The 25759-nt window shown below is 54.6% G+C and overlaps 1 protein-coding gene across 1 annotated transcript in view; it reads left to right on the forward strand.

Moving 5' to 3' along the window:
• The first annotated feature begins 14445 nt into the window (after positions 1–14445).
• The window catches only part of GLP1R (glucagon like peptide 1 receptor), a 38602-nt gene continuing 27288 nt past the window's right edge, over positions 14446–25759 (forward strand). The window contains exons 1-3 of the mRNA XM_069564673.1: positions 14446–14598; positions 23532–23628; positions 24337–24444. Coding sequence (XP_069420774.1) covers positions 14521–14598; positions 23532–23628; positions 24337–24444 — 283 coding nt within the window. The 5' untranslated portion in view covers positions 14446–14520. The remainder of the gene's footprint in view (positions 14599–23531; positions 23629–24336; positions 24445–25759) is intronic.

Raw genomic sequence — 25759 nt, forward strand, 5'->3', positions numbered from 1 at the left:
CATATAGCCTTCTGAGATGAATATAAACACTTTGGAGTCATGCTCAAGAAATGAAAATAATCTTTGTCTACCTTGAATGAATACCAGTTCCTCAGAAGCCACTGGTTTATAGCAGATTCTCCCAATCTGTTCCATTCCCCTCAAAAGGCGCAGGGAGGGCGGGGACCCACACTGCTCCATCCCCCAGTGCGTGTGTGACCACCCACGTTGGGAGTGTGGGATGTGGCAGGCTGACAGGGTTACAGTTGCTTCTTTATAAACAGTTTTAATTGAACAGGTGTCATCAAGGAGCACGGAAATTCCTCTGCGCCTCGCACATGTGTCTCTCTGACAGCTCCCTGCCTTTCCCCCACAGAAGCCACCCCTCATTTTCACTCAGGCCGGGGCTGATTAATTAAAGCACCTCCTCTCCATTTCCAGGCAAAGTCCTCATTTGACCCTATGCAGATATTCAATGCTTCAGCCTCTAATTTCCTGGCACTTTCACAACCTCTTCAAGATGGTGTTTATGAAAGGGGACTCTTTGCCTGTCTCCCAGCTGACAGATTCATGGTATTTCTGTTACTGGGACCCCAGGCTCCCCAGACAGGTGATCGAGGACTTCAGCCCGTGTCTGGGGGGTAAGGACCCATCTGTCGTTTGCAGTTTCTGGGTATTCCTTTGTGATTACGTAAACCCTCTCCCTTTCTGTTGTGTCTCTTCTATTGTCCCTCGGTGAGAACCTGAATGCAAGGCTGCCAGACAAATAGAAAGCAGTCCTAATAGCCCTTCTCCCTATCTCTCTCCCTTTGTCTCTCTCCAGACCTAGGCGTTTCGCTAGGCTGAATCAGAAGCTTTGCCTGTTATGTGTCATCCCCTCTCTTGGCGAAAGCAGTCACTTTTAGTGTTTTTCCACATTTATGGAATCTTTTTAGAGGATGGCCTTGCTCTTTCTGCCTACTCTGCTTTCTCCAGGAGCCCAGGCCAGTCCTTGGCTTCCAGCAGTCAACTGGCACACGCAGAGGGTTCCCTGGTGGGTCCCGGATCTGACAGCACCCTCGGGCCCCTCCCCTGTTCAGGGACCCTGTGGGACCACTGACCCAGGTGGTGAGCTGATGCATTTCCTCATCCGGCCTCGTCCTTGCCTCTCACGTGCCTGCTCTGCCTTCCAGGCTCCTTGGAGAGCTGGGCCTGGTGCCCTCAGGAAGAAGGTCACATTCACACTCATTTGCTCACATTATCTGCTCCAGGGACCCCACCAGGGGAGAGCAGGTGGTCACTTGGGGCAGGCAGGCCCCTGCCAGGTCACTCCTCTTGGGTCTGTCTCTTCCTCTCATCCTGGAGGAGGCCCTGGTTGGGAAGGAGCTAGGGTATGGCCAAGGTCTTCTCCTAACATCCTCTAAGAGCCCCAGAAGGGCTCCAGAGCCAAGGGCAAGGTGGTACCCGTCTTCCATACCATTTGTCCCCAAAACGAATTACGCACGCATTTGCTCTCTTCTGGGGAAAAGTCTGGGCTCTTTAAGAGCAGTCTTGATCAGAGTCATCTTCACTTCCGTCATCTTCTTGGGAAACTCCAGCTTGACCAACCCACGACATTAGATATCGGCCACGTCCAGCCATGAGGTCCCGCTGGTCTTCACTCCATTCTCATCCAAGGGAGTTGGAGGATGTGTCTCCAGATCAATTTACGTATTAATTTGTCACTCACTGCATAATATTTAGCACTGCGATAAAAAAACAAATAAGCCAATACTATGAGGAATTGATTTTCCCTTCCACATCTGTTCACAGACATAAATCTAAAGTTTTGCTATTTTAAAAGCCTCCCGTGCAAATATAATCTAAAATTGCTGGGCTTTGAGGTTGGGCTTTTCTGTCAAAAGATGTTTATGGACCTGCTGCCTAGAGCCTGGCTGCTCATCTTCTGCCTCCAGGCCCCAAAGACATCGATTATCTCTTGAGGTCCTTCTCAATTCATTGCCAATTAATAGGGTGATTTTGAGCATCTTTTGTGCACAAGCTCCATGCTAACCTTCAGCTAAGATGCAAGAGGGACCCTGGCCTCAGGCATGTGCTGCAGCAAAGCACACAGTCTGCACTCAAACAGCCACGAAGCAAGGCAGAGAGTGATGACAGTGAAAGATCGGGCGTGGGAGTGCAGGAGAGAGACTCGACCTTTTCAAGTCAAGGGCTGGGCAAGGCCCTTGGAGGAAGTAGAATTTAAGCTGAGCCATGAAGGATCTATGGGATTTGACCAAAAGCAGTAGAGGAGAAGAGCATTTTAGGGGGATGGCACAGCGGGAGCAAAGGCCAGATGTGGATAAAGGCAGGCCGACAAGACGACCACCATGACGACACACCCTGGTTGGCTGCAGCACAGGACACTTGAAGACAGCCGGGAGGGCCAAGAAAGGCCAAGAATATTGTGGGAATGACATGGGGTTTCCTCATGTCTGGGCTTAGCCATTTCCAGTGCTCTCAACACGTGGATCCTCTCATTCTGAATGTCACAACAGTCCTGTGGGTAGGGATGATTATACAGGTGAGGAAACCGAGACTCAGGAAGTGGAGGAGATTTGCTTTAGGGGACAAAGGACAATAGCAGAAGAACCAGGGTGAGAGCCCAAGTCTTCCCACACCTGACCAGCCTTTCCCGCTAAACCAGGGAGTAGAAGACAGCCTGCAAGAGAACTTGCTCCTTAGTACCCGGCCGTGCTTTCTGTCTGTGGGCCTTCTGTTTGTTGGTTTGCTCTCGGGATTTTTCTTTGGTTTGGTTTGGTTTTAGGTTGGCTGTGTTGGGTCTTAATTATAGCACGTGGGATCTAGTTCCCTGACCAAGGATAGAACCTGGACCTCCTGTGTCAGGAGCGTGTTGTCTTAACCACTGGGCCACCAGAAAGGTCATTGCTTTCAGGTTTAATTCACTGATTTTTCTTGGTGTAAAAGCACCATCGGGTGGTGGGGGCGGGGGGCGGGGTGGTCACCTCTGGAGACTGTGGTGTGGGTCAGTGAGGTCAAGCTGCAGGTCTTGGATGTGATGTTGAAGTGACCTTGGCAAAGCTGGCAGAGACCTGCTATCAGCAGCAGCTTCCTGGGCACAGGGGCCAAGACGATGCCCAGGGCAGTGTTGTATCACCATGTGGGGCTTGCTGATCTTGTTCCCCCGGCAGTCCCAGCCCACCAGGATTATGAAGAACGTGGTCAGGATGAAGGCCCCGTGTGTACCTCTTGGGCCGCTTGACATCCAGACCAACATGACTGTTGCAGTCTCCAGTGGTTACAGTCACCTTGAACCTGGCCTGCAGGCCAGCCTAGGTCTGCTTTTGCCCCAGCATGATATGATCTTCAGATCCTTGTCCTTGATAGGATAGCCCCAAAAAACTGTCAATGATCTCGAACTCCTTGATGGGCGGGGCAGAGACCTGATCTTTGTGTCCTGGATCTACACAACCTGTCTTGATGATGGGGACAACCTCCTTGTCCTTGATTTTCCTCCATGAGCTCAGGGACCTTGGCCCTGGTGTTGACCACAGCTGAGCCAGCCCAGGTGCTGCCAAATTCTCCACAGCCTCCTCTGCTGGAACCCTTGGGCCCTCCAGACTCTCCCACACCACTCAGCTTTTGTTTTGGAGAAGTGTTTGTGCCCTTTTCCATGGCAAAACTGTCATGCTTGGTATTAATTCTGTGAGCCTACCCCACCCTGAGGAGCTCCCCCTGAGAGCACTTGGGGGTTGGTGGGATGGGACATCTGAGCCGTTAAGTGCCAGGTAGGCTCATCAGCTTTGTTTGCCATCCCGTTTGGCAAATGAGCCAGAAACCAGGGCATCATCGAGTGCATGGAGGGTGAAAGCTTTCATAACAAGGAAGGAAGTGACTCTGGGTTGGTCTCGGGAGGGGAAAAATGAAATAGACTGGGTCCTCAGAAAAATGTCACCTGCTGGGCAAAGCCGCAAGTTCACTCGAAGCCAGGTCTAGAGGTCAGGCCGCAACAACAGAGACTCTGAGTTTCCTCCAGCGAGAGGCCAGTCTCAAATCCTAACATGTTATCATCACTAATCGAGACAGAACTGAGAGAAAGGACCAGAAACGCGAGTGGAAGTTTCTGGACTGTGATCCTGTGGAGTGCAGGAGGCACCTACAGGGTTGGAGATCCTGCAGGCCTCGGTGGCTGCAATCGCTTCAAGCTGGACCCCAGGTGTGGCCTGTGAGGTCCGAGGCAGCGGAGATGCTCACCAGATCCACACTCAGGTATGACGGTGCGGGCGGCTGGGAGCTGGCCTGGACACGTCTGCATTTTCCCTTTTGTGGTTGTTTTATGCTATTTAGGAGAAGCAAGTGCGCAAGTATCACCTCGCTTTCATCAAGGGAGATGATTTTGTCCAGCCTGAGTTTGTTAAAGAGTGTGCGATCAGGCAAGACTCGGGCTATTGTTCATCCTCCCCTGCCTTGGGGGCCTCTGCTAGGCTCTACACTGTCCTTGACAGCCCTGGAAGTAATCCTGGACAGCTTCCCCATCCTGGCTCGGAGCCGTTCTTTTCAGAGAGAACTTCTGGGGCCTTCAAGTCCCTCCACAGAGCATCTCCTGCCCCAGCCTGTGAGGCCTGTGACTGGCTGTCTGAAGGGCGCTACCAGAGGGAAACAGCTAGGGAGAGTTTCTGATGAAGAAACTGTCACTGGTGGGCCGGTTAGCCTATCAGCCTGGGGACACCACTTAACTTAGACCTGGTTTACGGTTTCATTTCTCATTTGGTCACAGTGGGCTCCTCAGCCTCGACGAGGTGCTGAAAGGCTCTGTACAATGAGAAGGCCAGTGTGGTGCTTCCTTTCAGTTGATTTCCAAACATGAGATTGGGCACGTTTCCAATTTTCTTGCACAGCGTTAATTCAGTGAGGGGGCATTGTGGGCTCTTGTCATAACCATCCCCTCCTTGTGCCCCAGAGAGCAGGCAGACAGGTGGGAATAGCCTGGGGTGAAAGATAGGAGCCAGGGACTTCCCTGGTGGTCCAGTGGCTAAGACTCCATGGTCCCAATGCAGGGGGTCCCAGTTCGACCCCTGGTCAGGGAACTAGATCCCACACACCACATCTAATTATCCCACATGCTGCAATGAGGACTGACGATCCCTCACATCACAACCAAGACAAATAAACAAATAAAAATATAAAGATAGGAGCCATATGAATAAGGACAAATGGGAGCCCTGGCCACATGATCCCAAATGTCCTCTGTGATGCTGCTATCCACTGACCAAGGCGAGGAGGACACAGACCTAGAAGGAGGGGTCTCACTCACCTACTCGCAGGTACAAAAGGGGTACCTCCAGAAGGCCCCCCTGGCCTGACCAGCACTGCTCCCAGGGACACCCGCCAGCAGTGTCTCTAGGGGTAGATTAGCTGCAGTGACAGCTCCCCAGTCTCAGTGACTTAACATGATACACCCCAGGGCAGGTCAGCAGGAAACTCTGTCCCATGCAGTTATCCAAGGACCCAGGCTCCTTCTGTCTGGTGGGCCTTGGAGTTCTCCACTGGATCATCTGTGTCCAGCTGGTTGATGGAGGCAGAGAAGGTATGGAGGAGGAGAAGGTGTGGAGAATCATGTGGGAGGTTTTCTGGGCCTATACCACTTTCCTCCACGATCCACTGGCCACATGGAACATCAAGGGAGACTGGGAAATATGGTGGTCTCAACAACTAACAGGCTGAACTGTATTCTCCCACAAAACATATCTTGAAGTCTCAACTCTTAATACCTTAGAATGTGACCTTTGTTTGGAAACAGGGTCTTTAGAGAGGTAATCAAGTTAAAATGAGGTCATTAGGGTGGACCCTAATCCAATATGGAGAACCCACTCCAGTATTCTTGCCTGAGGGAATCCCATGGACAAATGAGTCCGGTGGGCTACAGTCTGCTGCTGCTGCTAAGTCACTTCAGTCGTGTCCGACTCTGTGCGACCCCATAGATGGCAGCCCACTAGGCTCCCGTCCCTGGGATTCTCCAGGCAAGAACACTGGAGTGGGTTGCCATTTCCTTCTCCAATGCACGAAAGTGAAAAGTCAAAGTGAAGTCGTTTAGTCGTGTGCGACCCTCAGCGACCCCATGGACTGCAGCCTACCAGACTTCTCCATCCATGGGATTTTCCAGGCAAGAGTACTGGAGTGGGGTGCCATTGCCTTCTCCGGGGCTATAGTCTATGGGGTCCCAAAGAGTCCCACACTATTGAAGTGACTTGACAGGCACACACAATCCAACGATTGGTGTCCTTGTACAAAAGGGAAGTTTGGAGACAGGTTCAGTTCAGTTTAGTTGCTCAGTTGTGTCCAACTCTTTGAGACCCCATGGACTGCAGCACACCAGGCTTCCCTGTCTATCACCAACTCCCAGAGCTTACTCAAACTCATGTCCATTGAGCCAGTGATACCATCCAACCATCTCATCCTCTGTCATCCATCCCCTTCTCCTCCCAACTTCAATCTTTCCCAGCATTGGGGTCTTTTCAAATGAGTCAGTTCTTTGCATCAAGTGGCTAAAGTATTGGAGTTCCAACTTCAGCAGCAGTCCTTCCAATGAATATTCAGGACTGATTTCCTTTAGGATTGACAGGTTGGATCTAAGGGACCCTCAAGAGTCTTCTCCAATACCACAGTTCAAAAGCATCAATTTTTCAGTGCTCAGCTGTCTTTATAGTCCAACTCTCATATCCATACATGACTGCTGGAAAAACCATGGCTTTGACTAGATGGACCTTTGATGGCACAGTAATATCTCTGCTTTTTAATAAACTGTCTAGGTTGGTCATAAACTTTTCTTCCAAGGAGTGTCTTTTCATTTCATGGCTGCAGTCACCATCTGCAGTGATTTTGGAGCCCCCCCAAAAAATAAAGTCTGTCACTGTTTCCATTGTTTCCCCATCTATTTCCCGTGAAGTGATGGGACCAGATGCCATGGTCTTAGTTTTCTGAATGTTGAGTTTTACACCAACTTTTTCACTCTCCTCTTTCACTTTCATCAAGAGGCTCTTTAGTTCTTCATCTCTTTCTACCATAAGGGTGGTGTCATCTGCCTATCGGAGGTTACTGATATTTCTCCTGGCAATCTTGATTCCAGCTTGTGCATCATCCAGTCCAGCATTTCTCATGATGTACTCTGCATATAAGTTAAATAAGCAGGTAGATGTACACGGAAGAAAATGTGAAGACACAGGGAGAATGCCATTTATGAACCAAAGATGCCTGAAGCTATAGAAGCTGGGAGAGAGGCCTGGACTAGATTCACCCTCTGAACTCTCAGGAGGACCCAACTCTGATGACACGTTGATTTCTGACCTCACGCCTCCAGAACTGTGAGACAATACATCCTTTTGTGTAAGCCACCAGTGTGGAGCTTTATTATAGCAACCCCAGGAAACAAACACACGGCAGGTCTGGGGAGCTCTCCGCCAGCATTGCTGCACCACCTTCTCGTTAAAGGGAAGAGGGCAGACAGCTCTTAGGGCAACGCCTGCCCCTCACAGGTCCTGCTCTCGCCAAGCCCCTCTCCGCACGATGACTCTCTCCCCGCCTGCACCCTTGTTTTCTCTCACCTTCTCCCCGCTGCTGACACTATAACCCCTTCCCTGCTGGGGAGATGGAGGGATCCCAGTCATTTCTAGCCGGAATCCCCAGGTGAAGAAGAGAGAGGAATGTTGCTGTTCTCACCTCATTTTTCTCTTCCTTGCTCCACAGATGCACAAACGCTGCCGACCTTGCTAAGTGAGCTCAAACAAATCCCCTGACTCCTGGGGACTCAGTTTCCCCCCATGTAAAGTGGGAGTGATGGCACTGACTTCTCTCTCAACGAGGAGTCAGTTAGGAAACCGACACTGTGACACGTGGTGCTGCCTCTGCCCAAAAGAGCGATAATCACTGTAGCTCAAGAGGCTATAAATCCTGCCAGCTGACTGCCAGGTGCTTGAACAGGACCCAGTACTTGGGAAGCTCTGCTGGACTGCAGGATAGGGGCGGCGACAGGGGGACTGCACAGGGGACAGAGCCTCTCTTGTCCAGCCAGCATCCTCCCGCCCCTAGACCTGGGGGTGCCTGTAGCCATCTGGACCAGGAAGGGATGGACTGAGCTGGAGCTCTGGGCATTGGCACGGCTGGGAAGACGGAGGGCCACGGGGAACAACAGTGGCAGCGGTAATGCTTATAATTACGGAAGACTTGCAAGTGCCAGGTTCTGGACAAGGGCCATTGTGGTGGCCCAACCATCCTGCCAGGTGTGGCGGTGTTTGTGCAGTCAGTGCGAGGGGTCCGGGTGGGCTGCATCCAGGCTCTCTTGACCTATCTTGGGCTAGTCACTCCACTGTTTTGCACTTGGGAGTCCTCCTTTGTAAAACAGGGATAGAAATGGTCACACTTCACAAGGCAGGGTTGCTCCCAGAAGCTCTGGGTCAGGGGGACAGAGGGCAGGGTCTCGAGAAGAGAAGCCAGAAGTAAAGGGGTGGAGCCCTGGCCTGGTGGGCATTCCCTCCCCCACACCGCATGGCACACTCCCTCACCCTGGGAGCCGCAGGCAGGCACATTCCCCTGACTCCTGGCAGAAGACAGATTCCCGGGCCCACTCCTGTGGTCTCTGCCTCCTCCTAGCAGCAAATCTTCAGACTCTCCTGGAGACGAGTAGGGCGAGGGCAACAGTAAGCATTAACTGGATAACACTCACACGGCTCCTAGAACACTGCCCTGCTCAAGGCAAAGGCTCTGTAAATATTGGTCTTTATTATTATCCCCAAGTTACAGACTGTGAGAGCAAGGCTCAGAGATGTTCGGTGAGTGATGAGCTGGATTTCAACCCAGGACTTACAGAGCCTAAGATCTGTGTAGCTGTGTATGTGTGTATGTCTGTGTGTGTGCGCTGAGTGTGCACATGTATTTATTCTAGGTTGCGTGTTGGTTCTTTCCTCATCCGGTCTGCCAGAACAGGGCTATGGTCTTGAGCTTTGGAAAATAAACAAGCTTCTTAGGAACTTGGAGTTCGGAAGGAACCTGGCTGTATGGACAAGAGACACTTGTCCTCCTTCGCAGTGCTTTCTTCTCTCCCCACCCCAGCGCATTTTGCCCTCTGCTTCCCCCTCCCTCCTTACCTTCCCTCAACAGAAAGACTCAGTTCTGCCCACTGGCCAGGTCTCCCACTGAGAGGTTTCCCCTCAATAAGGGACAGAGGGGGTGGGGGCCTTCCCTGGGCTCTGTCCCCTTAGGTCGAGGGCCTTACAGCATCTTTTCCTCAGCTGCCCAGATCAGTTGCTCCCGTTCCCATTTCTGAAGATGATCTGAAAACCAAGGTCTCTTAGTGGAAGCCTCACTTTGGGCCACAGGAGCAGCCTTTGGTGTGGGGGTAAAGAGCTGGATCCAGAGCTCTGGGCTGGGGAGGCAGGAGCCACAGGAGAGATGCTCCCAGGACTGGCTGGCAGAGCTGGAGCCTGTCTCCTCTCCTTTACCAGCCTTGGGGGTGGGTGGACCCAGGATCAACGCCCATGTTGTTCTCTGAGCAGCTCACTTGTCATCCCTGAGCCTCAGTCTCCTCATCCATAAATCGGGTGTAATAGTACTCACTCATCAGACTTGAGGCAATCAGGGCACACTAAGCGTTTAGCAGCACCTGATCTGGAGTGGGACCTCAACACCAGGCAGCTGTTGTTTCTGTTCATGATTAGCCTTAGTCTGTGCTGTCTTGCGCTTAGTTGCTCAGTCCCGTCTGATTCTTTGCAACCCCCAAGGACCGTAGCCCACCAGGCTTCTCTGTCCATGGGGATTCTCCAGGCAAGAATACTGGAGTGGGTTCCCTTGCCCTCCTCCAGGGGGTCGTCCCGACCCAGGGATCAAACCCAGGTCTCCTGCATTGTAGGCAGATTCTGTACCATCTGAGCCGCCAGGGAAGCCCTAGTGTTTGCCTAGGGAGCAGTATTCCATCCCTTCAAGTCCCTGTTCTTAGGGAGCGCTTCCTGCCTTATGTTCTAGTGGGGCTTGTTTTAGTCCATTTGAGCTGTGTCATAGACACAGTCATAGACGAAGTGTCATAGACACCGTGGCTTATAAACAACAAATGACTGGAGGCTAGAAGTCCAGGATCATGGCATTTGTGGATTTGGTCTCTGGAGAGCCCGCTTCCTGGTTTCATAGATGACCATTTTCACCGCCCTCACACGGTGGAAGGGGGAGGGGGTCCTCTGGGGTCATGCCATGTATGACAGCTCTGCTATGATGACCCAATCACCCCCGAAAGGCCCCACTTCTAAATACCATCACGTATGGGGTTAGGATTTCAATTGTGAACCTGTGGGAACACAGACATTCAGACCACAGCAGAGTCTGAGCTGGAGTGTCCTGATAATAGTGAGGGGCGGGAGAAGAGGGCTGTCAAACCACCCCCTCCAGTACATCATCTGTCCTCTCTTCCAGCACATCCGTCTTAAGATATGTTTTCCAGGACCTACTATGTACTGGATACTTGAACTGACTTGTTTCAATTGCAACAAGCATTATTGTGTGCCTACGCTGTACCTGGGGTTGTGCTGATGCAGGACATGCAGAGATGAACATGGGAACATCACGCCCCTCAAGGAGCCCACAAACTGAAGGAAAGTCAGAATAAGGGCATGACAGAACACGGTAAGTGCTTCAATACATTTCATGTGTTATTTTACTTTATTTTTTAAAATATTCATTTTATATTTATCTGGCTGTACCAGGTCTTATTTGCAGCATGCAAGATTTTAGTTGCAGTAGGCAAACTCTTAGTTGTGGCATATGGGAGCTAATTCCCTGACTGGAGATCAAACCCAGGCCTCCTGCATTGGGAGGGCAGAGTCTTAGCCTCTGGGCCACCAGGGAAGTCCCATCATGTGTTATTTCAAACCAGAGTCACTGAGCACCTAGAATGCCAGAAGCACTGTGCTGGGTGCTGTGGCTATCGAGGTGAGTGAAACAAGACCCCTGCCCTCCAGGGGCTCAGAGACCTCGGGGAAACTGAGAAATCAACCAGTAACAGTAAAGAAGGTTCCCATGTGCTCAGAGGACCTCAGTAAACACAAGGGACTGGGGCCCTGAGGAACTGGGGGGATGATGGAAAGCTTCGTGGTGAGGGCGCGTCCTTCATGAGGCTCTAAGGGCCAGCAGAAGTTGGGGGATCCTGGAGGACAATCATGTTTAGGGGAGCCTTCCAAGGTTCCTGCTGCCAGTGAGAGCACCTATGCTGTCTCGAGGCAGTGTTGAGGGGCAGAGCGGAGGGGAGGTCTCCCAGAGGGACTGCCTGAGCTGGGTCCTGAAGCAGGAGTGGGAGCTCAGGCAGGCACGGTGGGGGAGGAATCTTCAGACAGAGGGGACTGCTTGTTCGAAAGCGCAGAGGTCCAGCTTGGAGGTGAGCTGGGGCAATCCAGGCAGCTTTCTTAGATGCTAACAAGTTTGGAGGACTTGGTCCTGTGTGATGGGGAACCAATGGATGGGGTCAGGGACAAGGTCAGGTAAGGGTATGAGAAAGCTCACCCTCTAGAGGACTAGGTAAGAAGGGATGGAGAGAGTTAAGTTGCTTAAAAAAAAAAAATTGAGGGGTTAATCAGACTGTGGACCTACTCTGATATTTACTTACAAGTTAAGGAGACCAACTGTCCCCATATTCAATACAGAGCCTTCTAGAATCTGCAAGGAAGCATTAGAGCACAGCACAGAGTATCACCTGTCATACCCGGAGACAGCTCCTGGAGGGGAGGGAGGGGTCTGCCAACGCTGAGCACTCAAACCCAGCACTCAAATCCAGCATGCTGGCCCTCCCGGAGTCTCAGTCTAATGAGGAGACAGAATCCAGGATGGTGTTAATGCATGCTGAGACCAGAGGCAGCATCAGAATCAGAGCAGACTCAGAGGTTCTGGACCCCCGCGTGTTCAAAGGAGAGGAGAGTCATCTTCCACCCAAATACCTCTGGGCTCAGGGGGCCGGTCCCCACCTCTGGCTTCTCTTCTCTGCCCCCTGTCTTCAGCTGGGCTTGCCCAGCAAGAATTTAAAAAATTTTAAAGTAAAGATTTGTACTCCAGTATTCTTGCCCAGAGAATCCCATGGATAGAGGGGCCTTGCAGGCTACAGTCCATACCCACACACAGGTGGGTTGCTCAGTCATTCAGTTGTGTCCCATTCTTTTTGATGCTATGGACTGTAGCCCGCCAGGCTTCTCTGTCCTTGGGATTCTCCAGGCAAGAATACTGGAGTGGTTTACCATTCTCTTCTCCAGAGGATCTTCCCAACCTGGGGATTGAACCCGGGTCTCCTGCATTGCAGGCAGATTCTTTACCGACCGAGCCACCAGGGAAGCCCCCCAACTAGTTTATTTTTCTTTAGGAGGTGCCCTCAGGAAGCACTAGTACCCTGCTGGTGGAAGGCGAGACAGACCAGGAAGTGAGTGTTTTATTGAGCACCCGAGTGACCATCTGGGAAGCTGCGGCTCCATCGCACTGGGACCTCTGGGAGACTGCAGTACACCTCTGAATTGTTGAATCCAAGGGGTGAGACACTGAGGCATTTATCCCTCCACTGCTGCCCATCCATGCTTGGGTTCCTAAGGGTGCCTACCCTGCACTGACTGAACACAAAGCTCTCCTCCCAGCCAGAGAAAATCCAACCCTCCCTCTCCCCCAACCCCCTACCCCATCCTAGCCCTGGGCTGAACCTCTGACTTTGCATTACATTACAGAGTCCTTGGTTATGCCACTGTTGTTCGGGGTTTTCTGTCCCTTTCAGCTAATCCTAAGTGGCACATAAGGTGATTGTTAAATTGACTTCTTGGTAGTGTGTGCATAGTCGCTCGGTTGTTTCTCACTCTTTTGTAACCCCATGGACTGTAGCCCACCAGGATCCTCTGTCCAAGGGATTCTCCAAGCAAGAACACTGGAGTGAATTGCCATTTCCTCCTCCAGGGGATCTTCCTGACCCAGGGATCAAACCCACATCCCCTACATCTCCTGCATTGGCAGGCAAATTCTTTACCACTGCATCACCTGGGCAAGAGGGAATAAATGACCCTCAGGTAGTGGAGGCAGAACTTGCTGAATGGGAGCCCCTGGTTCCTCCCACTGGAGGCCTCCTCCCAGCTCTTCCTCTTCCCTTCTCCCAGCATCTCACCTCTCTCTGGGGTTTGAGATGTTCTGTTCTCTCCCTGAGAAGCAGCTGCTCCAACAGACTCCCTTTCCCTTTGTAATGGTCCAGACATGCTCCATGTAGCTCCAGGCTAATACTGCTGCCACTCCACTTCAAAGTTCTTTTGTTGTTGGTGGTGGTGGTGTGGGGGGCGGGGGGGGGGGGGGGCGATTGTTTTTCAGTCGCTAAGTCGTGTCCCGAATCTTCAGTCCCATGGACTGCAGCACGCCACGCTTCCCTGTCCATCACCAACTCCCGGAGCTTGCTCAAACTCATGTCCATGGAGTCGGTGATGCCATCCAACCATCTCGTCCTCTGTCATCCCCTTCTCCTCCCGCCTTCAGTCTCTCCCGGCCTCGGGGTCTTTTCCAATGAGTCAGTTCTTCGAATCAGGTGGCCAACGTACTGAAGTTTCAGCATCAGCCTCAGTCCTTCCAATGAATATTCGGGGTTGATTTCCTTTAGGATTGACTGCGGGAAGGCAGGCGGGTACAATTCCCTCTTCCCACTGGGTCTCCTCACTGTCTTTAGGGAACAGGAAAGTCAGTGCTTTCTTGGCACTGTCTCCCACAGCCTGGCTGACGGTGAGTCTGGGCCCCACCAGCCCCTGCTCCCAGGTCTGCACTGCTCTGGGGTGTGGGGATATAAAGGCAGGTAAAATAGAGAGTGGCACCAAGCAGCGAGAGGAAGACGCAGGAGGGCAGAGGACAGCCTTGGGCGCACGTAATCGTGTGGGCACAGGGGTTATAAGAGCCCGGGGACTCAGAGCAGGGCTACGGTGCGGGAGGCGGGTGGTGAGCCTGTAGACCCTCCCCACCCGCAGGGCTCCATAGATCGTTTGTCATTGTCCCTTCAACCTTGGTTGTCCCAGGGCCGCCTTCGGGACAGAACTCGAGGAGGAGAGGACTTGGGGACGGGGTAACCCCTCCGGGTGGATCTATCTTCCTAGCCACTCGCAGCTCTTGGGGTTACACTTTCCAGAAGGGGTCTGACGGAAGGTGTGACCTTGGCCAAGTCCTGTGCGCTTCTCCGGCCCCAGTTCCCTTTGGGGTACCCTGGACAGCTTGGGGGCGGTTTGGCTTTCCTTAGCAGAGGGATCCGGAAGGTGGTGCGGGTGCGGGATGAGGACGGCCGGGCTCCTGCGCGCCCGGAACCCGAGCGCACCGGCCCGGAGCGCAGTGCCCGGGACCTCCCGCCGGAGAAGGACCGGCCGGGGGGGGGCCTCGGCGGCCCGGGTTGGAAAGCCAGGACCCGCCCGGCCCCTCCTGCGGGCGGGGCGGCCCCGCGCCGGCTCCTCCCCCGCGCCCGCCCGCGCGGCCGGGGCTCCGTGGCGCGCGCCGTGCCGCAGGTGGCAGCGATGGCCCGGTGCTGAGCGCCCCGCCATGGCCGGCGCCCCGGGGCCGCTCCGCCTGGCGCTGCTGCTGCTCGGGGCGGTGGGCAGGGCCGGCCCCCGGCCCCAGGTGAGACCCGCGGGCCCCGGGGCGGGGTTGGCGGCGGTGCGGGCTGCGGCGGGCCGGGCGTCCCGGACTTGAGCGAAACTCCGCGGGCGGCGGGAACCCAAGCCTCGGGAGAGCGGGGCCTAGGACAGTGGAGTGCCCCGGGCTGGGTGGCCGAGGTGGGGACCCGGACGGCGGACGGCTCCCCCAGCCCCGGCCAGGCGCCCGTCTTCCTGGCCGCCGGGGCCCCTTGGCCGGGCCACCGGCTGTCCCGCGGCCGCCCTGCGCTGACTTCTGCGCCCGGCATCTCCCCGGACCACTTTCCCAACTCCGTCTCCCCCAGACCCGTACCAGTGGCTCGGCTGCAGCCCGAGCTGCCCTCTCCCACTCTGCCCCAGACCCCTTCCCGCAGTGTCTGTGCCCCAACCCGCCACCGCTCGCTATGGGAGACCCTCCGGGAAGGCAGAGAGGCCAGGGTGTGGACCCCCAGCTCCACTCTCCTCCCCTGGCACAGCCTTTGACTCACAGCCCCAGGGACCCTGCGGTGGCAGCTTGCTGTCCTTCCTCCTGACCTCCCAGAGGGAACCTGAGAGCCACATCGGCTCCCCAGCCCCAAGGCAAACACGGAAAAGGCTCCCTGTTCCTCTGGAAGCAGGCAGCACCCTCCACACATACACACACTCATCTGACACCCCCAGCTTGACTTCCTTGGTGGTCAACAAGCACCAGAGCTCATACTGGGACACTCAGAGACACCTTGGCCTCCCCACGCCCTTGGAGACCTGACCCCGGGGGACCCCTACAGCCCCTCTCTGCCTTTGCTGCCTCCAGGCTCCTGGGCTGGGGGCTGTGTCAGCCTGCTTTAGGAGAGGGGAGTTGTCCAGAGATGCTGTGAGATGCTTGAACAGAGAGGAGGTGCAGGCTTGGGTGGCCTGTCCTGTGCCGGGGGACTGTGTTTTCCCGTGACCTCCCACTCCTACCCCTAGACCTGAAGCTTTGGGGAGGGGTCCTGTACAGGCCTTGAAATTTGTCCCAGGTGGGAGGCAGGAGTAGGGGCTTGGGTGAGGGCCGACTCCATCCCTGGTTGAGAATCCAGATGTGGACAGATGCGTCTCCCAGCTAAGGTGCCAGCCCTTCCTCAGCCCCCGTGTTTTTCCCAGACTCATTCCCCTCCCTCTTCCTGTCTGCCAGCCCAACTCCTGCCCTTGCCGCACAATGGCTTCCCTGGTATGCTTGGGATCTCTCCGGAGCCAGGACTGCAGACTGCTCTGGCTCACCTTTACCTCCTTTCCCTCCTCCCTCCTCCCTCCTCCCCCTCCTCCTCCTCCTCAGGCTGGGACAGGGTCGGGGTGGAAGGCTCTGGTGCCTGGTCCCATCCTGCTCCAGGCCAAGTTTGCAGATTAAGCAAAAAAAGAGAGGTTGTGGAGGCCACCTGTCTTCTCCCCAAAGTTCCTTTGCCCAGAGGAGTGGGGCTTCTTGAACCCCCTCTCTTCTGATCCCCTCTCTTCTGATCCCCTGAGAGTAAAAGCCTAATATCCTAGGGCCATATCTCTAGTCCTGGGGACACAGAGAAGGGCAGGGTGAGCCAGGCTCTGAGCAGAGAAGGGGAGTTTCGCGAGGTGCCCCTGCTTTGAGCATTCCTGGCCCGCGGAGGTCTGAGTGACAAGCTTGGAGGTCAGACTGCAGTAATTGCGACACAACTCATCCTGCGTGTAAGACTCTATAAACACTGGTGGATTTTGCCTTCTATTTTCTGTTCATGAGATCAGCAAGACTAGGTTGCTCCCTCCATGTCCCTGCTGGGGGAATAAATCTCAGAAAAGGAGGGTTCCCTGTATAAAGTGAATCCAGCAGACCAGCAGCAGAGAGGAGAAAGGGGTGCAGGGCTGGGCTGGTGCCTAATACCTGCCCATCCAGGCGGGACCAAAGGGAAAACCGAGTGAGCTACCCACAGTCAGCCTGGCCAGGCTGGAGGGGGTACAGGCAGGGGGGGTGGTCGAATTGACCTCTGAAGAAGGGGACCTAGGCCACTCCATCATTGCTGGGAAGGACCACCCCCTCCCCTATTCCTTTCCTCCCCAAGACCCCTGTCAGGGAGCTGGTCTACTGAGGGCAAGCCTTTGACACCCAAAATTAGAGCCAGCCAAGACTGGGTTCAAATATTCCTGACCATCGCAAACAGAACCTCAGTTTCCTCATCTGTAAATAAGGATCACGAGCCCCGCCAGATAGTTCTGGAGCGGATTGAGACGCTGGCATCCCGTGACAGCAGCTTTAGTCACTCAGGGGCTCTGACCCTCTCTTGTCCTCGGACATCTGGAAGCCTTCTCCAGGGTGGTGGAAGAGGGCTGGGGGTGGGGGCCCCTCTAGTGAAGGGTGGAGGGAATCCAGGGGACGCCACGGTCAGCGTGCAACTTCGTTCTTGAGCTGGACTCCCTCCCAGACATGGCCTCTAGTGGGGATCAAAGCAGGAGATACCAAGAAACCACATCCTGCCCTCGGATGCCTGGCTCTGAGGAGAAGTAGGCTCTTCCTTAGTGGCAGGCTGCCCCTGAGTAGGTTCCTCCCTGTGTGTGAGAGAGAGATGAAGAGATACAGAGATACACAGAGACAGAGAAAGAGACAGAGAGAGACATAAGGAGAGAGGGACGGGAGGAGAGGGGTTGTATGAACCCCTGTTTCTCCTCTGCACTCACGTGACCTTCTGTGACTTCCTGCCTGTGAGTCCCTGTGTCTGAAACATCTCAGCGTGTCATTGTGTATCTGACAGTGTGACTCCAAGTGTGACACTGCATCTGTGGGGAGGGGTGTGTGTGTGTGTGTGTGTGTGTGTGTGTGTGTGTGTGTCTGTATGACAGACCTCTTAGAGTGTGAATGGGTGTCTGTCAGTGTGTGTCCGTGTGTGGGTGAGAAATCATGTGCTTGTGACAGAACGTGTGACTCTTTCTCTGTATCTATGTGTGCAACAGTGTGACTTGAGTATATGTCAACCAAGGGGTCTGTGTGTGTGTGCTTGACCGTCTGCGAGTTCGTGTGTGGGAGAGAGGCTCTGTTGCGTCTTAGTGTGTAAGCGTGTGCTCCACGGCATGTGTGATAGCGTGTGTGGCAGCATGTCCCTGGGAGGGATCTGTGCATGTGAGAATGTGTGTACGGTCTTCCTTTCCCTGCCCTTCTGCTCATGCATCTGGAGTCTTTAAGGAAAAAGAAAGGGGGCCAAGAGCGCAGGGACCAGCAGCCCCATCCCTGCAGGTCTCAGAGGCCGTCGGTGATGGCTGAGCTCTGGAAGTCGGGCAGAGAAGATGAGGCCGGGGGTCCTGCCTTGGGGAAGACGCAGGGCTGCACCAGTTGGTAGACCCCAGAGTTGCCACTGGAGCCCTCTTTTTCCTCTCCCATTTTCCCCACCTCAGAGGCCTCTCTTTCCTCCTTCCCTTCAGTCAGAAAGGTTCCCGGAGAAGGAAGGAATCTGATGCACTTATTCATACTGAGACAGGAAGCTGTAGGAGGAACTCTTCAGGTTAGCAGCCAGTGTTTGGAGGTGTGCCCTCCCAGGGTGTTGGAAAGTCCCTCACCCTGAGAGCAGCCACCCGCTCTGCATCCTTCTCTCCCTGCTCTTCCTCCTTAGAACACTGCCCATTCATACAGGGCTGGATAACTCCTAAAGCTTTTTGCTACTTTATCTTGCTGGAACTGTCCTGGAATTCTTAGAGAAGAGCGATGTGCCCATTTTACAGATGAGGAAATTGAGGCCCCAGAAGGTTAAAATTTGTCCCATCAGTCCCACATTAACAGACAACTGGGATTTATGCCCAGGACCTGTGCCTGTCTGTTCAGTGCGCCCTCCTGGCCTCTTCTTTTTTTTAAAAAAAAAAAAAATTTTTATTTTTCCTGGCCTCTTCTTTCTCACCTCCTGCTTCCTCCCCAAACTCTTGAATCTGAGAGATGCCCCCTCCTTACTGTGACCTCCACCCAGGCATTGCCCCCCTTTGCCTTCACCCCCATGCAGAGAGTGCCCATAACACCTGGTGAGTCCTGATTCTAAAAACTGCCAGCCTGCCCTCACCCAGGCCCATCAAGTGCCCCATCTCCAGCCAGCTCTGCAGCCTGTGAGGGGCAGGGCTTCCATCACTGAATCCTCTCCACCACCCAGCCCCTGCAGCCCCTCCTCTCCAGGCCTAGGGCAGAACCTCACATCAAAGGGGGATGAAATGGGGCGGGACAGGGTGTGGTGTGGCGGGGGTGGGGGGCAGCCAGTGGGCAGGACCAGGCCCCTCCTTGCAGTTTCCTGCTTGCTGAAAGGCATGGAGGCTTTGCTATTGGCTACGTTTGCAGCTGGAAGATGCCACGAATTAAGCTGAGTGATCGGTCCTTGGCAAGAAAATATGTTTGTTTCCTCCTGCCAGGAGTTTGTTGATCCTAGAAATGAAGGAGGGGTACGACCCTGACTCCCCGGGGAGCCTGGCTGCCCGGACCACGCTTTGCTTTCTCCCATCAACAGCAGAAATCCAGGACAGCTGTTGTTGACTGAGTTTTCCATGTACTGGGGCCCTTTAGCATCAACTCACTTAATGCTCATGAAGAGGGAGGGACTATGGTTATTTCCAGTCTGTGCAGGTGTGAGCTCAGGCTGGAAGTTAAAACTCTTGGACAAGGTCAGAAAATCAATATATGAGGGAGCCAGGGTCAGGCCTGGCTCTGCTCCCAAGGCCAAGGCTATTCACGCATCTCCGTGTAACCATGCTCCCCTGGGCCCCGGGCCTGGCCACACCGAGTAACCTCAGCCTTGTTCCAGCCCAGAGCCTCCCAGCTGCCCCGGGTCCTGAGAAGATTCTCCTGAACGGCGGTCCGTAGCTGTCCTCGGCTTGCTCCCTGGAGCTGTAGTGTCCCACCTCTGCCACTTTGTTCCAGCCGGGCCCCCTGCTGAAATGCCCACCCTCTGCCCTTGCTGGGCCCAATCTCTCCCCACAGATCCCCTGCTTAACCTCCGCTCACAGCCCCCAGAGGGCCCCCTGACCCCGCCAGAACTCTCGGATCTGCACCGAGTTCCGCCTCAACCTGAGCAGTGTCACCTGCCTTCTCTGCTGTGTCCTGAAGAGCATTTGTCCCCACCCCACCCCCAAGGAGCCTGCGGATTCTCTCAGGCAGGGGCTCTGCCCTCATCTTTGTGTTCCCCATGTCCCTCCATCAGACCTGCCACCCAGAGTCTGGCACAGTATTACTTCCATAAACACCAGGTGGGGAGAGGCCAGAGGTCTGGGAGTTTGTGTGTTTGACTGGGGAGAGGTGGGGCGGAAGTGAGCAGTATTTGAAGAACTTCAGCTGGTGCAGGAAGATGGCAGCGAACCCTGTTGTCAGGAAGCCCTCTATCTGAGGGGGCGACCCAGCCCCTGTTCTCGAGGAGCCCCAGTCTGAGGGGAGACAGCCCCGTCCTCAGGGAGCCCCAGTCAGAGGAGGCACAGCCCCGTCCTCAGGGAGCCCCAATCTGAGGAGACACAGCCCAGCCTCAGGGAGCCCCAGTCAGAGGGGAGACACAGCGCTGCCTCAGGGAGCCCCAATCTGAGGAGACACAGCCCAGCCTCAGGGAGCCCCAGTCAGAGGGGAGACACAGCGCTGCCTCAGGGAGCCCCAATCTGAGGAGACACAGCCCAGCCTCAGGGAGCGCCAGTCAGAGGGGAGACACAGCGCTGCCTCAGGGAGCCCCAGTCAGAGGGGAGACACAGCCCCGCCTCAGGGAGCCCCAATCTGAGGAGACACAGCCCAGCCTCAGGGAGCCCCAGTCAGAGGGGAGACACAGCGCTGCCTCAGGGAGCCCCAGTCTGAGGGGAGACAGCCCCGTCCTCAGGGAGCCCCAGTCTGAGGGGAGACAGCCCCGTCCTCAGGGAGCCCCAGTCAGAGGGGAGACACAGCGCTGCCTCAGGGAGCCCCAATCTGAGGAGACACAGCCCAGCCTCAGGGAGCCCCAGTCAGAGGGGAGACACAGCCCCGCCTCAGGGAGCCCCAGTCTGAGGAGACACAGCCCCGTCCTCAGGGAGCCCCAGTCAGAGGGGAGACACAGCGCTGCCTCAGGGAGCCCCAATCTGAGGAGACACAGCCCAGCCTCAGGGAGCCCCAGTCAGAGGGGAGACACAGCACTGCCTCAGGGAGCCCCAGTCTGAGGGGAGACAGCCCAGCCTCAGGGAGCCCCAGTCTGAGGGGAGACAGCCCTGTCCTCAGGGAGCCCCAGTCTGAAGATAGTTTCTTTTCCAAAACTCTGCTCAGAGCAAGTGACAGGGCTGCCTCTGCCTCCAAGTCCCCTGGAGGTTGGTGGCCAGCCTGGCCTTCCTGGTGTTGTCCTTACCCTTAACCCCACTCCCCACCTCCACCTCCAGACTTCTGGCTTCCACGAGCTTCCCTGTTCTCACTCCCTGCCCCTGACACACCTTCTGTCCCAGTTCCCAGCAGTGACCTTGCTTCCTGCCTGCTTTCCTCCTGGAAAGAGAGATGGAGTGGGATTTCTTCCCAGTCTCCCTGTCCCAACCACCAGCAGCTGCCATTTTCAGGGGCAGGAGGAGAAGGAAAGCGAGTCTGGGGGTTTGAGCCACCAGGACCGGCTTTAGTGAAAACTGTTTGGACCCCCAGTTGTAGCTAAAATTGTGATACTGCCTTTGCTGTTGGGTTTGATTTCTTGTTCTTTTTTTTTTTTTTTTTTACAAATACACTTGACCTTTGCCCTCAGAAGAGGACTGTCTCAGATATCTCCACCTGTGGTCTCAGCACACTTACTCTAAGAGTGTGGTTGGGGCTCAAGCAAGCTTGTTTCCCCCCTTCCCCAGGGCTTCCTAGGCAGCCAGGGATGAGCCCAAGACAACCTGTGTCTTTATGGGAAGCGTCTCATAAACCAGTGGTCCCCAACCTCTTTGGTACCAGGAACTGGTTTTGTGGAAGACAGTTTTACCGCGGTGAGGGGATGGTTTGGGGATGACTCAAGCTTCCCAGGTGGCGCTAGTGGTAAAGAAACTGCCTGCCAATGCAGGAGATATAAGAGATTGGAGTTCGATCCCTGGGTCAGAAAGGTTCCCCTGGAGGAGGGCACAACAACCCACTCCAGGATTCTTGCCTGGAGAATCCCATGGACAGAGGAACTTGCCCATAGGGTGGCAAAAAGTCAGACATGACTGAAGCGACTTAACACACCCACAAGTGCATTATATTTATTGTGCACTTTATTTCTATTATTATTACATTAACTTCACCTCAGATCATCAGGCATTAGATCTCAGAAACTGGGGATCCCTGTTACAAACCACAACTCAGCTTAAATCTGGGCAAGATTACCCAGACACCAGATCCAGTGTGCTTAGGGCACCACCAGTCAAGGATGCAAGCTCCCCAAAGGAAGCTGTTTTAATTTCAGCACAAATGCTTATTGTTGTGATTTTAAAAAGTGAAATTTTGTTTTAAATTATGTATAGGTCCTAAATTTTATCCAAGGGGCTCCCTGGTCATTTGTGTGTCTGCAGCCTCTAAGTGAAGAATATTTAGAATCTTAAGCCTGTTCAGGAAAAAATACAAATAAAAAAGAAACACAGTCCCAAGACATATGTAGAGGAAGTACACTACAGAGTCTGGGAATGGATAATTCTCTCTTGGGGGCATCTGCTTGGGTCTGTCTAAAAGCCAGTTGTGTTACCTTATCTGAAAGTGGAGCTTCTTATCCCCCTGCTCACAGATAGGGGGGCCCCTCCCAATGCAGGCCTGATCTCTGTGTCCTGGAACTTTTCTGACCCTTCACCCCATGTCCTCAAGACTTCTCCTTCTCCAGTTGATAGAGCTGGGCTGATGTTTGACCCATGTTGTTGTGCTAGAAGGAGACAGTGCAGGCTTGTGTTGACCTCCCAGATGACATGATTGCATTTTGTAGGAGGGACGCTAGAGCAGGGGTCCCCAACCTTTTCGGCACAAGGGACCGGTTTTGTAGAAGACAGTTTTTCCATGGACTGGGGGTCGGGGGGATGGTTTCAGGGTGATTCAGGTGTGCTACAATTGCTGTGCACTTTATTATTACATCAGGTCCACCGCAGATGATCAGGCATTAGGTCCCGGAGCTTGGGGACCCCTGTGGTAGTGGGAAATAGTACCAAGGTCTGCAGCACTGAATCCCACTGCAGCCCACATCATCCACTGCTCCAACAGTCACTGATCTGGGAGGCTCCAGGTCCTAGCCTCAGCTCAGCTCCTTGGAGTGCTGTGTGACCTTGACTAAGCCCCTCTCCCACTCTGAGCCTGCGTGTCCCCTTCTAGAATGGTGGATGAAAGTGTGAGAACTTCACAGGCAGGTTGACTGGGCACTGGAAAGGAGCCCGTGGCAGTCATGAACCCCAGGGCCTTCAGGAAATCTCTGCTGGGTGGGGGCAGATGAAACCGTGAATGAGACACACATGCTCTCCCCTCCCCCTCCTCCACTCACCCCAACAGCATCCTTTCAGTAGCCATGAGCTGGACATTTACTACACCTCAAGGTATGCTCGGAGAAGGCACTGGTGACCCACTCTGGTACTCTTTCCTGGAAAATCCCATGGACAGAGGAGCCTGGTAGGCAGCAGTCCATGGGGTTGCGAAGAGTCGGACATGACTGAGTGACTTCACTTTCACTTTTCACTTTACTACATTGGAGAAGGAAATGGCAACCCACTCCAGTGTTCTTGCCTGGAGAATCCCAGGGACAGGGGAGCCTGGTGGGCTGCCGTCTGTGGGGTCGCACAGAGTCGGACACAACCGATGCGACTTAGCAGCAAGGTATGCTCTGAAAAACATCCACTGGAGCCCCTCATTGGGTTGTCACCCCCTTGCAAAGGTGGCCAAAGCCTGTGGGGTTTGGGGCCCTAAGATCCCCTAAAGATCAAGAAACCAAGTGTGTGGGGCAGAGGGTAAAATAGACTTGAATTGGACCCAAGGGGCCCCTTTTTCTTTCTTCTCCCCAGGGCGCCGCCGTGTCCCTCTCGGAGACCGTGCAGAAATGGCGAGAGTACCGTCGCCAGTGCCAGCGCTTCCTGACCGAGGCCCCGCCCCCGGCCGCAGGTGAGAGCAGGCGGGGCCCCCACCCAGCAGCTCCCCAGAGCCGCCAGAGGCCCCCCAAGCTGGCTTGGCATCCCTTGCCTCTGCCTATGCCTAGGACCTGCATCTGCCCTATGCCTTGGGGTGCAGCCGTGTAGCCGCTGTACCCCTTGCCAGGGCCCCTCCAGAGCTGACACCAGACTATTCCGTTCTGTGTCCTCAGGGCCTCCCGGCTTATGTCCGGGCTGGAGGCCCCACTCACATACTTACAGTAATGAACGTTTAGGGAGCTCGTGTGGGCTGTTTTAAAGAATAGAGGATTGAAGCCAGACAGGCCTCTGTTCCTGAGCAGCGGTCCTGACCCAGTCGCCTGAGGAAGTGATCTCGGGCTGGAGAGGTACTGAGGCACTGTCCCAGTCACAGGAGGTGTGGAATTTCAGAAAAGGCCATGAAGATTGTTTATTAAGCACTTATTATGCTCTGGTATCTTTGCTGCGTACGCTGTTTGTCCCTGCACAGCCCTGTGGGCTGGGAAATCAACCCCATTTTACAGATGAGAAAACAGAGACCTTAAGTACTTGGCTCCGAGTCCCACTGCTGCTAAGTGGTGCCTGTTGGGTGGGAACGTGCTAGGCAGGGAGCTTTCTGCTGGGTAGCCTCCCAAATGGGGAGCAGGGGAAAGCGGAAAGCACCCCAGCCAGGCTCGGACTAAACTCCTTCCCCCTGCACCAGACCTCTTCTGCAACCGGACCTTCGATGACTATGCCTGCTGGCCGGATGGGTCACCAGGCTCCTTTGTGAATGTCAGCTGCCCCTGGTATCTACCCTGGGCCAGCAGCGGTGAGTCCCCTTCCCCACATGGACCTTGCCTCCCTGGTGTCCAGGAGGCTCGGGTGGGGGTGGGGTTGGCATAGGGTGCTTGCTGCTTCCTTTCCACTGAGACACAGTCTCCCCACCCCCGGAGGTCTTTAGGCCTCCTCATGGTGGTCTGCCTACCTTTCCTTGGGGGTGGGGAGCAGTAGGGTGTGATAGCAGGTATAACCTGGGCCTGAGGCTTGTTCTGGCAGGTGGCTATAGGGAAAGCATGAGGCTCTGACTTAAGAAAGAAATGTGAGCACCCGCTTGCTTCTAGTAATCAGGAAAGGAATCAGGCAGGAAGTTCTTGGGTACTTGGGTGGGGGTGGTTTGAGGCGTCATTGCTATGTGTGTGTATGCATGTGTTTGTAGGTCCCCCACTTCCCTGGTGGCTCAGATGGTAAAGAATCTGCCTGCAATGCAGGAGAAACAGTTTCGATCCCTAGGTTGGGAAGATCTCCTGGAAAGGGGATGGCAATCCATTCCTGTATTCTTACCTGGAAAATCCCATGGACAGAGGAGCCTAGCGGGCTATAGGCCATGGGGTTGCAAAGAGTCGGACATGACTGAGTGACTAACGCTTACCTGATAGTGCCCTGGAGCCACCTCCCGACTTTTCAAGGGGTTCACTGCTCAGAGGAACCCAGGCAGTGGTGATCAGGCCTTAGTAGGATTGTCCTCCAGCCCTCCCCAGCTCACTGCTGCCTGTACGGGACACCTTGTGGTAGGAAGGGTGTAATTGGGTAGGTGAGAGGGGCTTTGGAGTGCAGAGACCTACAGAGATTGCAGAGAGAGCTCTGACTGGAGGGGGAGACCGTGTGCCCCCCCCCGCCCCCCGCCCCGTGTGTCCCAGGAGACAAGCACCCTTGCCTCGGAGAGCTCACAGTCTCAGGAAGGGAGAAAAGATACTGTCTTATAATAACGATACTTATTCAGTGCCTGCTTTGTGCCTCATCCTGCCCTAAAAGGCAAGTATTCATGTAATCTTTAGAACAACCCCCCAGTATGCTTGTAATACAGATAGGGGAACCGAGCCCCCAGAAAGTTTACGCCGCTCACTCTAGATGACGTGGTCAATGGCAGGACCGGGATTTGAAGGCAGCCTGTGCTCTTAATGACAGTGCATTGAAGGGGTCTGAGACCAAGCAGAAACTGGCCCAGAAGCAGGTGGGAAACGAAGGTCATGCTGTGGGAAGCCAGTGTGCTTCCTGGAGGAGGCAGCTGCTTAGTGGAACATCAGGGCACCTGGCAGGGCCTGGCGTCAGCTTCAGCTCAGAACACGGGATGGAGGTCGGACGAA

Source organism: Ovis canadensis, chromosome 20 (genome assembly GCF_042477335.2).
Source record: "Ovis canadensis isolate MfBH-ARS-UI-01 breed Bighorn chromosome 20, ARS-UI_OviCan_v2, whole genome shotgun sequence".
Lineage (NCBI taxonomy): Eukaryota > Metazoa > Chordata > Mammalia > Artiodactyla > Bovidae > Ovis > Ovis canadensis.